Consider the following 17,419-nt stretch of genomic DNA (forward strand, 5'->3'; position numbering starts at 1 on the left):
TTAAGTCAAATCAATGTTAAATACAAGAATGCCAACATTTTTTAGAAGTTCTCTAACAGAATCTAAGAGTCCCTTCATATAACATTCAGTGTCTAGGATATATTCCAAAAGTGTTCACTAGGAAGCTGTACAATGAAAAAGGCACAGGAGAGCAGGGTATATTGGTACATTCCTGTAATCCCAGAACTCCAGAAGCAGATGCAAGACATCAAGGTCAGTCTGTTATACAGTAACACTTCATCTTAAAAAACTAAATCAAGAGAGGAAAAACTAGAACCCTCATGAACTGCTGTTAGGTACATAGAATGTTCTAGCAACTCTTACCCAAAAGGTAGGATAGGGATGAGCAACTGAACATGTAGGTACACAGTAAAGAGAAATCAAAAGTTGACTATCATGTTCATAATCCTATCAGTTGCCAGAGGAAAACTAGTCAAATGTCTATGAACTGATGCTACATACACAAAACAATAAAGTATTATTGGCAATACAAGTACTGACACTCATGAAGTCAACAAAGAAAATGAGTGAAAAAAACATATCCCATTTTTTTCTGCCACTGTTACTATATATAATCCTATTTCTGTAAACAAAACAAAAATACAGATATAGTCAATATGATGTTTTTGGTTGGTCAACTTTGGTATAATTTCTGCTTCATACTTTCTTAACTACTTTTTCTGTAATAAACATATATTGGCCTTCAAAAAAAAATTACTTCATTGAGAAGCTGTAAGATTTGATCATCCAATTTCTGAAGTTTCATTTCATTCTGAAAATCGTTTTCATGATTAATTTTTTCTGGTTCAGAAGATGGACACACAGATAAAAGCGAGGTCAAAACATTATCTTCTGGTGTAGTGGTAAACTGCTCCAAAGGAGGCAGTACATCCATGGGTGGTGCTGCCATCGGCATATTGTCAATGACCTATGACACAGAAACAAACCCAAATCCTTTAAAGTTCATATTCTGATACATTAACACTTGAAGATATCTTTCTTCCTAGAAAAATCACCAATACACTACCTCATCTTCACTTATATTCAGGGGGGAATCAGAAGAAACTAAGTTATCCAAAAGTCCTTCAAAGCATTGTAGGCGTGTTGAGTTGATTTCTTCCAAATTTACTGGTTCACCAAATATGTTCTTGCAATCTAAGATTCTCAATTGTGGCAAAGTCTGGAGGATGATTGCTCGGTACCCTTGGAAACAGAGTTAAAAACCAATGCATAAATATTTTAAGAGATTATTTCTAAAACAAACCAAGCTACTATATATTGCCTGAATGATATTAGTCAGTCCCATGCAGCACTAACTAGGAAAAAACATTACGTACTCAGCATTTTCAACAGCAATCAGTAAATACAGAAGAGATAAAGCATGCCCCCATCCCATCTCCAATAAAGTCAAACCACTGAAACCACCTGGTCTGAAAAATTATCTCAAGATTATAAATGCATGAAACCAGCATCATTTTACTCTGAGAAGGAAGATAAGCAAGACTTTTGCTTATTTTAATATGACCATCATAAAATGAAAAAAAAAAAAAAGGAATTAGAGTGGCAGATTCCCCATAGTGAGACATTAGTGAAATATCCCACCTTTTCTTCTTAATGACACATAATCAGTATTAGGATATGCTATATGAAGTATTCAGGAAAAAAATATTCACTCTAATTAAACGAGAAACCTGACAAATTACATTACATTGGTATGCAACCCAATAGAAACATTCAATTTTGTTCAAGTAATTTCTTTCCTTTTTTTTATTTTTTTATTTGTAAAAAACGTGTATAGGTATTTTGGCTGTATGATGTCTGTGCACATGTGTGCCTGGTTCCTACCATAAAGGGAGTCAGAAATGAAATTACAGATGGTTGTGAGTCACCATGTGGGTACTGGCATTGAACCCAGATCTTCTGGAAGAGCAGCCAGTGCTCTTAGCCACTAAGCCATCTTTCTAATCCCTCAACCAATCTCTCTCTCTCCTTTTTTAACATGAGTAGGTCAAGGGACAACTTGTGGGAGTCATTTCTCTTCTTTTACCATGTGGGTCTTAGGAAGTAAACTCAGGTCATCTGGCTTGGTGGCAAATTATACCATCTCACTATTACTTGAAATCCTTCAAGTAATTTCAATACTAAATATTTCTCAGAAGGATCAATTAAGTGGTTGGAAAGAAAATAGAGAGAGGTCTAGCAAATCAGTGTTAGAACTTTTTTTTATAAGATTTCTTTTATGCATCTGAGCATTGCCTTTATGTATGTATGTGCCATATGCATGCCTGGTGACCACAGAGGTGAATAGAGGGTATTGTATCACCTGAACTGGAGTTATGGATGGTTGTGGGCCACCATGTGGGTGCTGTGCAATGAACATGTAAGTTGAAGCTTTTAAAAGATATAATTAATAATGCAATAAATTCATGTGGTACACAACTGTAACCCCAGCACTCAGAGAGTGAGGAAGGGTTCATGGTTATCCTCCACTACACATCAAGTTTCAAGTCAACCTGGGCTACAAGAGATACTATCTCAGGAGGGGGAAGGAAGGAAGGAAGGAACCATGGAAGGAGGTCTGTTCATCCTTTATACTTTCAACAAAGAAGAAATTTTGTTCTTTTCTCAATAAATTCTTTATAATTGTTCTCCTAAACATACTAAAAACAAACAAAAAAACCCAACACCCCCAAACTGCAAAGCTAAAGACTGAAATGAAAGGGGGTCATGAACACCAATTTCAAGAAAAAAATGCTTTTACATTTAAGTGTCAAAAAGTATCATGCTAAATGAACTGTTTCCTACCTGGTACAAGACAGACAGGATTGCCTTCTCCATCTTTCTCTAAAATAAGATTGGTTAGGAAGTGCAAGCCTACTGTACACTGAAGTAAGTGATGGATACTATCTATACAATTACTATGTAGGTCAATATATCTAAGTTTATACTTCAGTCCATGAAGAGGCATCAACCCTGCAACAGGAAGAAAAATCTTTTAAGGCAAAGGAGCAGCATATGGGAGTAATTAGTGAAAGTCTATTAGTTCTAACAGGTAATTCTAAGAATTTTGAAACTTTGTATCTTATTATAATTTTATCAACTGTATCACTTTAATAAGAAATAGGTAACAATTTCAAAATCTTCTTAAACATGCTGACCACATGAAAAAATGATTTTAACTTTTAAGATACAAGTCCCTGCAATCCTCCATATCTATACTGTGCAATGTAGTAGTCACTACTTGCTTTTATATTTAAATTAAAACTTAATTAAATATTCAGTCCCTTGCCTGACCACTCATATTTCACGTCAATAATCACATCTGGCTCCTGGCAGCCACACAAGAGGGCACCAGATACAGAAATTCTCTATCAGTGTCTGAGGTTTTACTGGAACTACCCCTTTCTATGTGAGTATAGTGGTTAATTATTTAAGATTAAGCATCACCCTCCTAAAGTAGGTTTTCCTCACTTTAGCTTCTTCTGCTAATGATCATCCTTGTCTTTATCTCCACTTTTTACTCAGGTATTGTTTTGGCAGCAACACAGATAGAAGTACATACATCATTTGGATAAAACTCTTGGTCAAAACATCATTATTCTTTGGAGTTTCCCAACACTGAGCTAAGTCCTCACACACTGCAAAGCTTCAGCAGTATAGAAATATAAGCAAATCTACTTACCACTAAGATCATTTATGTGATTATAAGATAAATTCAGTCTAGTCAGATTAACCAGTGCTTCAAGTCCTAAAAAACAAGGTGTGTAGGGGGGAGATAGAATACAGCTTTTATAAGGTTTAAATAACGAAACACAGTATCATTTCACACTGATAGCAGTGAAATCAACTGCTGTTTTTTGAAGTATTTAGCTATTTAAAAAGACGGTTTTATAGAAAAATAAAACATTTTCCACAGTGGATCTTATGGCCAATTTTCAAAAATTTATGGTTTTATTAACTCCATTCTTTGGAAGAAAACAGAGAGACATAATTTTTTTTTCATTTTCATTTACACAAAATACCACATGTAATAGTTTACAAACCTTCCACTCTTGTGATCAAATTGCAGGACAAGTTTAAAGTGCATAGTTTTGTCAGTGTGTTTAGTCCTTCAATTTGACTTATTTGATTAGATGACAAATCTAAATGTCGTAGGTTCCAAATATGATCAATGGATGTGATCTTGGAGATGTTATTACAATGCAGATTGATGGCATGAAGTGTTGAATTTAAAGATAACTCTGATATACTATAAAAGAAAACGTTATAAAAACATATTTAAAAAGCATGACCAAATAGTTAAAATTAATCAAGTAGCATGATTATAATGAACGTCTTCTACTCATTTTAGAAAAAAATCCTTCCTATTTTGCCTTGCAATATTTCATTACTTACCATGCAAACTAACATTTTGGTCCATTTATACAATCACAGAGAGATGGGTAACTCTGGGTACTTTCAGCTTGCATGTGCAAAGTCACTGTCATATATAGTAAAGGCAGAATTCAACAGTCAGTAATTATAAAGGTTCCTGAATGCTAACACACCATTTGACATCTCTGCTCGCTCTTTTCGAGATGCTGAGCTACTGCAACCTCCTGGGCCTCTATACATATGTTTTTTGAGAACTTCATACAAGTTCTTCATACATATGTATTTTGAACACATTTACTCTGTCACCTCTTCTAGATCCATTCTCCCTTCCTTCCCTACTCAACTTTGTGTCCTTTTTGGTTTGTTCGTTTTCACAATCAAGGCCAATTTGTGCTATCCAAATATCCTTGGATGTACAGCCTTCCACTCGAGTATGGTAGACTTATTAAGGGGCAATGACATTCTTAAGAGAAAATTGACTCTTCCCCTTCTAGTAGCTAAGAATGAGCTGCTGCAACCTTTAAAGCTGTTTCTTTTCCTCACTCAATCTGCACAACTCTTAGGCAGATGGTGCATGTTTATGGCAATTAAACAGACTAATAGAGACCTGACATAAATCCAGATCTTATGCATGAGTTTATAACTTTACTTTCTTTACCATCTGTGTTAGCTAGTTAGTCCAGGATGCAGCTGATTTCTAAGAAAATCACTAATTATTGCTCTTTCTGGTGGAAAGGCTCTTGTCCTCTGTAACTGCAGGCTGGAATGCATTTCCACTAAACAGAAATCATCTCTCTACTCCCTCAAATACCACTTGTAAGTGGAACTTGCCTAGTAGGACATAATAGTAGTTCCACCGAACTACAGTGCACAGTTCAGAGGTGCTGGATGAATGCAGTTAGGAACAGCACACACAACAGTCAGGGGCATCTGTGCTACATTTTGTGCTGGCTACTATAAAGTTGCAGGGAACATACTAACTGGCAGCAAGGAAACTTCAAACCACCAATTTCTAAAGGTGCCTGTTTGAAGTATTTGCCAATTATCTAGCTTCTATCATTTACAGAATTATTTAGGGCCAGATCTTGTGCTATTACCATAAGCTCTTAATAGCCAACTGTTTTCTAACACATTAGGAATTAATATTGCTGAATTTAATTGCTCATTAGTTGAACTGTCAGACAAATTATATAATGTATCTAAAACAGAAAGTCCCAAATTCATTGCTTATTAGAAAAACAACCTTGCAGACTTGCTGTGGGCATTAGTAATAATGCATGTAACATTCACATAGACAACATCCTGGAAATGATAACCACATTATTAAATATAAATGCAAGCATTCCTTTGAAAAAACATCTTCCCTGGCAAACCTCAGATCAGGGCTGAGACTAAGCTGTTTTATTATATTACAAATACCAAGGTTCAGATAGAGTAGGGCACCTCCACCAAGACAGGGGGGCTCTTGCAATGGAAATGGCTACAACAGGATATCCAAGAAGCATCTCAGTGAGGGCCCAGCATCTATGGTGTAGTAGAAACCAGAGGCCTCAATGACTCTTTGCAAGAAAACTTGCAAGTAAAGATATATGGACAAAAGGGTTTACTGGGTGACTCAGTGCAGCTTCCATGATGAGATTTTTTAAATTTTTTCCCTTTTTTTCTCTTAAATTTTGTTTTATTTTGGGGGGTGGGGGGGAGTTGCATGGGTGGGTGCAAAGGGAAGGAGAAATGGATGGGATCAAAATGCATGATGTGAAATGCACACTGAATAAATAAAAATAAAGTAAAAAAAGAAAGAGAAAAAGCTAGGAGTCTGGACAAAAGCACTGAATGGTGTGGGCAGCATGAAACAGGGTCAGCTAAAAGCATTACATGTGGTACTTTCAACAAGTATATGCATGTGTGTCTGACGGTGCCTTGTGCAGAAGGAATTAAAAACGCGTGCGAACCGTGGCAAGAGCTGCGAGCAGGGTACAGAGCAGGCTTGCCAAGCAGCTGGCCCGGGATGCAAGCCCCAGGCGCCACTTTTCAGGCTCTGAGAAAGGAAACCAGAAAAAGCAACAGGTAGTGGGAACGGAAAGGGAGCGAAGAAGAGGGGACAGAAGGAGCCCGGAGAGGATAGGAAGGGACCCGACCCGGGGCTGTGCTGGGAGGACGGAGAGGACCCCGGGGCTGTGCTGGGAGGACTGAGAGGACCCCGGGGCTGTGCTGGGAGGACTGAGAGGACCCCGGGGCTGTGCTGGGAGGGCAGAGGGAACTCCCCTACCCGTCTCCCCCCGACCCCACCCCCCAGCCGACCGACCCGAGGTCCCACCGGGCGGCGGCAGCTACCTCTGCAGGCCTTTGTCCATGAAGCACACGTCTCCGCAGCTGCTGTCGCCATCCTCAGGTTCGACTTCGGCATCCACCGCCGCCTCCATGGTACCGGCGACGGGGAGTGGGTGTTAAGCGGCGCCCAGCGCTGGGTCCCAGCCTGCTCACGCCTCCAGAGTACCGGAAAGCAGGCGGGGGCGGGGCGAGGACTCTCCAACCGCCCGCCGCACTTTCCCGCCGGGCGCTGCCGCAAAGCAGGACGCCCGGGGGCCCGGAGGTAGCCTTTTACGGCATCTGCTTTAAATCACAGCCTTCTGGCTGTTGGTTTGACAATGAGTGTACATGAACTTTATACTGCCTTATGAAGGCTTATCTATCTATCTATCTACCTACCTACCTATCTATCTATCATCTATCATCTATCATCAATCTATCTATATTTATAAATAACCACAGTCTGGTTTTATACTTCCTGATACGATCTCACAGTCATAGTACCGTTTCCCGTTTTGGTTACTGCCTTTCCTGGTAATTCGTTAAATACTTGTGCAGTGTGTTTATGTATGTTGGTCCCTATGCCAAAAAAAGGAGGGGGGCTTAGTTTTTCTTCATAAAAAAATTCATTCAAGGGACACCCTTTATGCCTCTGCAAAGCAAGCACCTCAAAGATACTTAACTGGGCTGTTCCAAGGTAGGGTTGGCAATACAATGTGTTTGCATTGTGGATTTAAAAGAAAAATATTTATGAGGTGATTACAATCATGGAATAAGTTGACACCCTTTTCCTTCCCATATCATGGATTGATCTCCTTTCAGGGTATTTATTTCCACAGTCCTTCAGAAAAGTTCACTAAATGGGAGGGAAGCTGAGAGCACAGTGGCATGATATTCTAATAGTGCCAAGGCATTTAGTGACAGTTATGGGAAAATGTACTGATAGGTTTTGGTGCAGTGGGGGAAACCTATCCACAGCCTCAAGGATGTTTAACCACAAAGGGGCATTGCAAAGGTAAGAAGAGAGAGCCATCAAAATACAGTTTTCTTGGCTACCACACATGAAACTCATTTTGAGACTGCTCAAGGCCTCATGATTGATTTCATGACAGATTGTTCATTAAATTATTTTGTTATTTTTAAAACATAAGTTTTAAGGCTGTAGAGATGGCACAGTAGTTAAGAATATTACCCATGGAAGCAATTCAACTTGAACTAAAAATTCAGAACACTGATAAAAATTGGATCATGGTTAGGAATGGCTTGTAACTCCAGCACTGTTGGAAGGCTGAAACAGGAAAATCCCTGGGACCTGATGGCTGCCAACCTAGCTCCAGGTTCAGGGAGAGACCTTTTCTCAAGGATATAAGATAAACAGTGGTAGAGTAGCACACCGAAAGTCCTCCTCAGTATTGTATGTGTGAACATATCTGCACATGTCCATGTGTACACCACACATATGCACCAAGCTTACATTTTTTATTTATTTTAAAAAGTTATTTTTTTCATTTTTCATACCAATCCCAGTTCCCCCTCCCTCCCCTTCTCCACCCCCCCCCCCCTTTCACTACTCCGAGAAGGTAAGCCCTCCTTTGGGGAGTCAGCAAAGTCTGACATACTAAGTTGAAGCAGGACCAAGCCCCTCCCCGCTGTGTCAAGGCTGAGCAAGGTATCCTACCCTAGGGAATGTGTTCCAAAAAGCCATTTCATGCACCTGGGACAAGTCTGGGTCCCACTGCCAGGGGCTCCCCAAACAGATCTAGCTATATGATTGTCATCCACATTCAGAGGACCTAGTTCAGGCCCATGCATGTTCCCAACACAGGCCAGAGTCCATGAGCTCCCACCAGCTTGGGTCAGCTGTCTCTGTGTTTTTCCCCATCATGATCTTGACCTCCCTTGCTCCTATGATCCTTCCTCCCTCTCTCCAACTGAAGTCTAGGAGCTCAGCCCAGTGCTTGGTTGTGGATCACTGCATCTGCTTCCATCAGTTACTGGATGTAGGTTCTATGATGATAGTCAGGGTAGTCACTAATATAATTATAGGGGAAGGGAAGTTCAGGCACCCTCTCCATTATTGCTAGGAGTCTTAGCTGGTGTCATCCTTGTGGATTTCCCTAGCACCAGGTTTCTCTTTAACCCCATAATGGTTCCCTCTACCAAGATATCTCTTTCATTGCTCTCCCTCTCCATCCCTCCCTCCACTTGGCCATTTCAGTTCCTCCTGTTCCCATCCCCATCCCTTCCCTTCTACCCCCCCTCCCGTTTATGCAGGAGAGCTTAACTATTTTCCCTTCCTGGGGCTGTCCATATGTGTCCCTCTTAGGGTCCTCCTTTTTACCTAGCTTCTCTGAGGTCGTGGATTGTACTCTGGTTATCTTTTGCCACACTTACATTTTTACACATACACATAAGTACACACAGAGGAAGAAAGACATTTTAAAAATTGAGGTTTTTATGTTGACACGTGAGGTAAAGTTCTGCAGTACATTGACAGGCTGTACAAACAGGAAATAGCACTTAGGCTGCCTTCATTCCCCTCCACTTACCTAACTGAAAGGGCCAATGATACATTTAAAACCTCAATGACTGATTCCCTGGCCAGCTAAGCAGGTAGACTAACTGCAGTTCTTCATCACCCCTTCCTCTCCTCCAAATCCAACCCCCTGACTCCCACTCCCAAATCAGCTATGGCCTCCTTCTCTCTGTTCCTACCCACAATGAGTCACCTAGAACTTTCCTTCCAAACTTCCTCCCCACTCATCATGTTATCCCATGCTCTAAGTCCAGCAAAGTCCAGCAGGCATTTCAGCTTAAGTCAGAAAAGTAATCCTCACACATTGATCTTGGGAGACTTCAATACCCCTCTCTCACCAATAGACAGGCCATCTAGACAAAAACTAAACAGAAATACTGGATCTAGCATGTTATAAACCAAATGAACCTAACAGATATTTACAGAACATTTCACCCAAATGCAAAGGAATACATCTTTTCTGCACCTCATGGAACATCCTCCAAAATTGATCCGATGCTCTGACACAAAGCAAGTCTCAACAGATACAAGAACACTGAAATAACACCCTCCATCCTATCTGACACTACAGATTACAGCTGGATATCACCAACAATAGAAAGCTTAAAATGTCATGAAAACCGAACAACTCACTACTAAATGAAAAATGGGTCAAGACAGAAATGAAAAGTCTTTCTATAACTGAATGAATACAAAACATACTCAAATTTTTGGGACACAGGGAAAGTGGTTCTAAGAGGCAAGTTCATTGCACTAAGTGCCTATATAAAATAATCGGAAAGATCTCATACTAGTAACTTAAATGCACACCTAAAGCCCTAGAACAGAAAGAAAAAAAATCACATCTAAAATGAGTAGACCACAAGAAACAATCAAACACAGGGCTGAAATCAATAAAATAGAAACAAACAAAAATATAAAGAATCAGTGAAACAAAGAATTGGTTCATTGAGAAAATCAGTAACATTAATAAATACTTATCCAAAACAACTCAAAGGTGGAGAGAGATGATAAAATTTAAAAACAAATTAGAAATTAAAAGGGAGATGTAACAACAGAAATCAAGGAAGTTTAGAGAATTATAAGAGCATACTTTAATGACCTTTACTCAAACAAATTGGAAAGTCTAAAAGAAATGGATAATTTTCTTGATACATATCACTTACTAAAGTTAACTAAGGATCAGATAAGCAATTGAAAGAGACATATACATCCTAGTGAAACAACAGCAGTTATTAAAAGTCTCCCAACCAAAAAAGCTCTGGGCCAGATGGTTTTAGTACAGAACTCTAACAGACTTCCAAAGAAGAGTTAACAACAATACTCAAATTATTCTACAAAATAGAAACAGAAGGAACATTGCCAAATTCATTTTATGAGGTCACACTGACCCTGATACTCAAACCACACAAAAACCTAAGAAAGAAAGAGAATTACACACCAATTTCCCTTATGAACATAGATGTAAAGATTATCAATAAAATACTTGCAAACTGAATCCAATAACACATCTAAAAGATCACCTGCCACAGTCAAGTAGGCTTATTCCAGAGATGCAGAAATGTTTCAACATATGTAAATCGATAAATGTAATCCAACATATAAACAAACTGAAAGAAAAAACCCACATGATCATTTCATTAGATGCAGAAAAGGCCTTTGACAAAATCTAATTCTCCCTTATGATGAAAGTCCTGGAGAGATTAGGAATACAGGGGACATACCTAAACATAATAATGGCAGTTTACAGTCGGCCCATAGCCAACACCTTAAATGGAGAGAAATTCAAAGAAATTCCACTAAGATCAGGAACAAGACAAAGTTGTTCACTTTTTCCATATCTATTCAATATAGTAATTGAAGTCTTAGCTAGAGAAATAAGACAACTAAAGGAGATCAACGGACACAAATTGGAAAGGAAGAAGTCAACATATCTTTATTTGCAAATGAGGTAACCCAATCCAGAAAGACAATTACGGTATGTATTGGATCACGTGTGTGTGGTGGTTTGAATAAGAATGCTCACACAGGTTCATATATTTGAATACTTAGTCACCAAGGAGTGGCATCATTTGAACAGATTAAAAGGATTAGGAGGCGTGGCCTTCTTGGAGTAGGTGTGCCCTTGTTGGTGGAAGTGTTTCACTTGAGGTAGGCTTTGAGGTTTCAAAATCCCATGCCAGACCCAGGCTGTCTCTCTTTCTGCCCACAGCATAGGATGTAGTTCTCAGCTATTTTCCCAGCACCAGCCTGCATGTAGCCATGCTGTACACCACAATGATAATGAATCTCTGAAACTGTAAGCAAGTCCCCAATTAAATGCCTTGTTTCATAAGAGTTGCCTTTATCAAGGTGTCTCTTCATAGCAATAAAACAGTGACTAAGACAAATTGGTACCAGGGACTGGGGTATTGGTGTGACAGGCCTGACCATACTATTTGTTGGAGGAATATAAACGATTTGGGGACTTTGGAATAGAAAAATGATTGAACACTTTAAGCAGGTCTGAATGGACCATACTAGTAGGAGCTTGAAAAACAGTTCTGAGGGTGATTTGAACTGTGGAGCCCAGCTAAAGAAGTGTCAGAGGGGAAGGAATGGCCTAGAGACAACTCTTGTGATATTTTGCCAAGGATGTGGCTACTTTTGCACTTGTGCTAAAAATCTGCCTAAGTGTGCTGGATAGTTTTATGTCAACTTGACATAAGCTAAAATCATCTGAGAGGAGAGAACCTCAATTAAGGCAAAAATGCCTCCATAAAATTGGGCTATAGGCAAGTCTGTAGGCGATTTTCTTAATTAGTGATTGATGGGGAGGGAGGGGAAGGGGACAGGAAGGGAGGGGAGGGATGAGGAGAGGAGATATCCTGAACTGACAGATCACTACTGTGCCTAGGTGATTGGGGCTCCAAAGAGCTCACAGAATCCAAAAACTTTTTAATCTCTCTAAAGAAGATGATATCCATCAATACATTATCAGAAAGCCCTTAAACAAAGAAGCTGAAAAGCTCAGGATAAATGCACCCAAGACTCAGCATCATGTTATTTTGCATGTCCTGCAATACAAATGCTGATGTTTTGCTCTGAAAAACTGCACACTAAGGAAAATAAGGAGGAGGGTGCAGAATATGCTAAACTTCTGGCCTAGAGAATGAAGGAAGCCAAAGAAAAATGCCAGGAACAGATTGCTAAGAGATGTAGTCTGTCCTCACTAAGAGCTCCTACTTTTAAGTCTGAGTCCACTCAAAAATAAGTCTTTAGGAGGAACAAATAAATGATCAGACCTTGAATCTCAAAAATATAAATCATGAACTGTAAATTAACAGGGTAAAATGTGATAATTTGGTATATCTACATTGTGTGTGATGATCAATCGGTATTGTTAACATTCAATGATCTTAAACATCACACTTTTTATTTATGTGTAATAATAAGTATTATTATTTATGGAGTATATTGTGATACTCCAATGGAAGTTAAGTCATAGAAATTACATTTTCATGTCATTTAATTTTGTGTTTACAACCTTTGAGTTTCTTTCTTCTTGCTAGTCACAGAAATCTACACAGCTAAGAGGGTAAGTAAATGTCACACAATTTTGAGGTAGGTGGGAGATGGATGTTTATGTATGTAATAAGTGATTACATAAAATATACTAATTCACAAAACTTGCATATTATTTCAGCTTTTCCTTTAATGCATAAAAAAGTTATCTCTGTCTTCAGACGGGGAAATGTTAAATAGCAATTGCAAATAGCAAGTTATTTTTATCAAAAAACTCAGAATGTTGCATAAGGTAAAAGCCAGTAACACAGAAATCGACTTAAAAGAAAGCTGGCCTGGTAGATAAGCTCTATTGTGGTAGTCTTAATCATTGGTAAGACAAACAGAAACAAAGACGATACTGACCCTAACAGAAATGGTGACCACACCTAAAAGTAAGAAGAAAATTAACAGTAGAAATGAGTCTATTATCAAAATCTTCTATGATTGAGGAAGAACATTTATGAATTGTTCTAGAAGTAAAAGGAGATGACTGCAAACATGGCCTGAAGGTATCGTAAAGCAATGTTTTCTCTGTGTACTTGACTCTTCATCTTCCACAACAAGCACTCTCCACTTCCTGAGGGTGGATGCAATGTGACAAGCTGTCTCAAACTCCTGCCTCCATGATAAACTAACCATATCTTCCAATTGTGAGCCAAAATAAACCCCACCTATCTGATCTTGCATTTGTCATATATTTATCATAGCAACAAGAAAAATAACTATTAAAATTAACATCTGCATTAAAGCTGATTCTGTTCTCTACAAGAATGTGGAGTCTTCTAATCCAAAAAATTTCATTATACTTTTCCAACTACTTCATCACATTGCACCAGAATACCTTCACTGGTGGTTATAAAGCAATTGTTTTAATCTAAGTTTTGCCTCACTTGATGGTACAAGAGCTCAAGGAACTGAAGGAAGAGGTCTGTATCACAATGCACCACTGAATGGATCTGGCTGTCACACTAGCAGTGCATTAACATTGATTATAATGTAATTCATGGAGTTAGAATCTTATGGATTATGCCGTAGTCCTCTGGCAAATTTTAACTGGTTATGCGTCAATAAAATTAATGCTATATATCTAGATTGTTAGGTTGGAGGGACAGCATAGAGTTCTATCACTGTACTTTGTTTAGATCCATGACTGACTTTAGCCAGGCTGTATATTGGTCTCTGAGCCATCACTGTATCCATTTCAGTTACAGGAAGCAAATACCCAGAGAAGTCTCTTGTGACAGAACTCCCATTACCAGAATTTTTTATTCACTCTTCAGTAGCAGGATCAAATTCTTCTGTTTCCCTGATATGATTAGGGGAGACTTTCACTAACTTACATACTTTTATTTTTAGTACAGGATTATAGAAAATACCAACTTTTGGGGAAAAATATGTGTTACACAAAAGCAGAATCAAAGCAAGCAAATGAAGAGGCAATGAGGCACCCGTCCCTAAATCCTGCCCCCTGTGATCCTTCCTTAAGACCACTCTATCCCAGCTAGTCCCAAACCCCATGACTTGGCTTTCCCCACAACCCATGACCCTTCACCAGGCCTATTCCAGTCATCCCAGTTTTGTCCCTGGCCCTGCTGCTGTTGGGCCCTACCCATAGCCCCAGGGGACTTTTGCCACTGAAGTACAGACCACATAAACCACAGATGCCCTCATTAATCCACAAGTGGCCCTTCTCCAGACCTCACAGACTCCATAGGCCCAGATACAGTCCACACCAGTTGGAAGAACAGACACCATAGGCTCACATACAGTCCACACCAGTCTGAAGGACAGCCCCGGCAACTCTACCATAGACCAGGCTGCTCCAGAAAAAGACTCAAGCTTTACTGGAGGGCAGGCCAGATCTAGAAATCCAATAAGACTTCAGCTTTACTGGAGGCCAGACCGGATCAAGGGACTAAAGGCCCCAAAACCCCAGCAGAGGTACTCAACTGGACCTGAAGACTCATCAGTGACCAAAACACTTGGCCACTTGGTCCAGAAGACCAGAAAAGAATCAGAAACCAAGGAACAAAACACCCATCCAATGAATACAAACACAGGAATCAACACCTAGAGTTATAATCACCCCAAATCCAGATGCTTAAATGTCAGTTGCTGTGGGATGTTCTGTGTGGCAAATGTGTTGCTCTGATTGGTTGGAAAATAAAACACTGATTGGCCAGTAGTCAGGCAAGAGGAAGTGTGAGTGGGACAAGGAGGAGAATAAAGCTGGGATGTGGAAGGCTGAGTGAGAGACACTGCCAGCCACTACGATGACAACATTTGAAGATGCCAGTAAGCCACGAGCCATGTGGCAAGGTATAGATTTATAGAAATGGATTAATTTAAGATGTAAGAACAGTTAGCAAGAAGCTTGGTACGGCCATACATTTTGTAAGTAATATAAGTCTCTGTGTTTACTTGGTCAGGTCTGAGCAGCTGTGGGACTGGCAGGTGAGAGAGATTTGTCCTGACTATGAGCCAGGCAGGAAAACTCTAGCTACAGTCAGTGTAAGAACACAATCAATAACAAAAAGGTCAATATATCATCACCAACCCAGCTATCCTATGACAGCAAAACCCGAACATTCCAATGCAGCTGAAGTACAAGAAAATGACAATAAAAATAACTTTATATAGATGATAAGAGTTCCTTAAAGTAGAAATGGAAAAAATCCCTTAAAAAATGGAGGAAAAGACAAGCAAAAAATTGGAGGAAAAGACAAGCAAAAAATTGGAGGAAATCAATAAATCTCTTAAAGGATGTGAAGAAAAAGCAAACAGCTGACAGAAACAAATAAAACTGTTCAAGACCAGAAAATGGAAATAGAAGCAATAAAGAAAACACAAACTGGGGGAATTCCAGACAGGAACTACAGACACAAACATCACCAATGGAATACAAGAGATGGAAGAAAGACTCTCAGGTGTTGAAGAGCCAATGGAGAAAATAGATTCATTGGTTCATTGGTCAAAGAAAATGTTAAATCTAAAAAATTCCTAACACAAAACATCCAGGAAATATGGGACACTAGGAAAAGATCAAAACTTAAGAATAATAGGAATTGAAGAAGGAGAAGAATGCCTGCTCAAAGGCCCAGAAAATATATTCAGCAAAATCATAGAAGAAAATTTCCTAACCTAAGGAAGGATATAACTATAAAAGCACAAGAAGTTTCAAGAACACCAAATAGACTGAGCCAGGAAAAAAATTTCCCCTTGCCACATAATAACCAAAACACTAAACACACAGACTAAAGAAAGAATATTAAAAGCTGCAAAGGAAAAAGCCCAAGTAATATATAAAGGCAGATGTATCAGAATTATACCTAACTTTTCAATGGAAACCCTAAGAACCAGAAAAACCTGGACAGACCTCTTGCAGACTCTAAGAGACCATGGATGCCAGCCTAGACTACTATGCCCAGCAAAACTTTTAATCACCATAGATGGAGAAAACAAGACATTTTAAATTTATTTCATGACAGAGTCAAATTAAATCAATATCTATCCAAAAACCCAGCTCTACAGAAGTTACTAGAAGAAAAAGCCCAACCCAAGGAAGTTAGTTACTCCCACAAAATCATAGGCAATATAGATAATCCCACACTTGAGGGAAACACACATATACCACCACCACTAACAACAAAATAACAGGAATTGACAGTCACTGGCCATTAATATCTCTCAATATCAATGGACTCAAATCACCAATAAAAAGACACAGGCTAATAGAAAGGAAAAGAATTTTCCTAGAGATCAGATAATTCAGAGTGAAATTAGTTACGGCATTTATACCAAAACCATGTTCCCTCATTCAATGACTTTGTGTACAGGCACTTGAAACCTCATTTATCTCACATCTGTCTTTTTCCTGCTAGAAGACTCCCTGTGAATTTTTCATTCATTCTTTATGGGTATTAGTCAGTTTCTTATCCGCCATCTATTCCTTTTTGCTGGGGTTCTGATATATATTATGGTCCATGCCTCTCCCATTGTCTATCTAGCTTTCTTTTTTTCCCAATATAAATATTTACCTGAATATAGTCACAATACATATAATGCTAGTTTGGGATTTGCTTCTGCAAAGAACCAGAACTAACTACTAGAGGAGACTCCAAGGTCCATGTGCAGCCTGAGGACAATAGTCTTCTAAACTGAGCATGCTACAGACATGTGAATGATCCTACAGATAACAAAAGTGCTCAGCTGGACCTACCCTACAGAGCCAATCTCAAGGCATGTAGACTGAATGCATGGTTGACTTATGCCCAGAAATACCTAGAGGTCTGTCAAGAACCAATAGGTAAGTGAAGTTGTCATTAAAGTACTTATGACATAATTAACGATGGGCAATTCTTTTCAGTAGAGCTAAATATATTCTTAAGTGCTATGCCTGGTGTAAGGAAAGTAAGAAAATTCCAATATGCTGTAAAATTGACATAAATCCTGTTCCTAAATATTCTTTATAAACTGTAGTTAAAATAGTGATAATAAATTTAATTTTGTTTATGCCCTTGCTCTATCTAGGGAGAAGGCCATCAATGCTATCAAGGCCCTTAAGTCAGCCATGGTAGTTATGTGGGTACCTTGGGCACTTAAGACTAACAGTGGCCCTGCCTATGCCTCTCAACAATTTAACTACTTTCTGGT

General features: G+C 39.1%; 1 protein-coding gene across 7 annotated transcripts in view; it reads right to left on the bottom strand.

Annotated features, from left to right (window-relative positions):
• The window catches only part of Lrrcc1 (leucine rich repeat and coiled-coil centrosomal protein 1), a 31,951-nt gene extending 24,968 nt beyond the window's left edge, over nucleotides 1–6,983 (bottom strand). For 5 of the 7 annotated variants that reach the window (XR_008213949.1, XM_052718399.1, XM_052718401.1 and 2 more), the window contains exons 1-6: nucleotides 6,709–6,958; nucleotides 4,044–4,249; nucleotides 3,683–3,748; nucleotides 2,806–2,973; nucleotides 1,028–1,203; nucleotides 719–928 (exon numbers count right to left, since the gene is read on the bottom strand). Coding sequence is in view for 6 of the 7 variants with exons in the window: in XM_052718399.1 (XP_052574359.1) it covers nucleotides 719–928; nucleotides 1,028–1,203; nucleotides 2,806–2,973; nucleotides 3,683–3,748; nucleotides 4,044–4,249; nucleotides 6,709–6,797 (915 nt within the window). In the remaining variant the exon portion in view is untranslated. Of the gene's footprint in view, nucleotides 1–718; nucleotides 929–1,027; nucleotides 1,204–2,805; nucleotides 2,974–3,682; nucleotides 3,749–4,043; nucleotides 4,250–6,708 lie in introns of all 7 variants that reach the window. The other 2 variants (XM_052718397.1, XM_052718402.1) reach the window with 2 other exon arrangements.
• Between the last annotated feature and the right edge of the window lie 10,436 nt (nucleotides 6,984–17,419).

This window comes from Peromyscus californicus, unplaced genomic scaffold, assembly GCF_007827085.1.
Source record: "Peromyscus californicus insignis strain IS unplaced genomic scaffold, ASM782708v3 Scaffold_5__1_contigs__length_169319896, whole genome shotgun sequence".
Taxonomy (NCBI): Eukaryota; Metazoa; Chordata; class Mammalia; order Rodentia; family Cricetidae; genus Peromyscus; species Peromyscus californicus.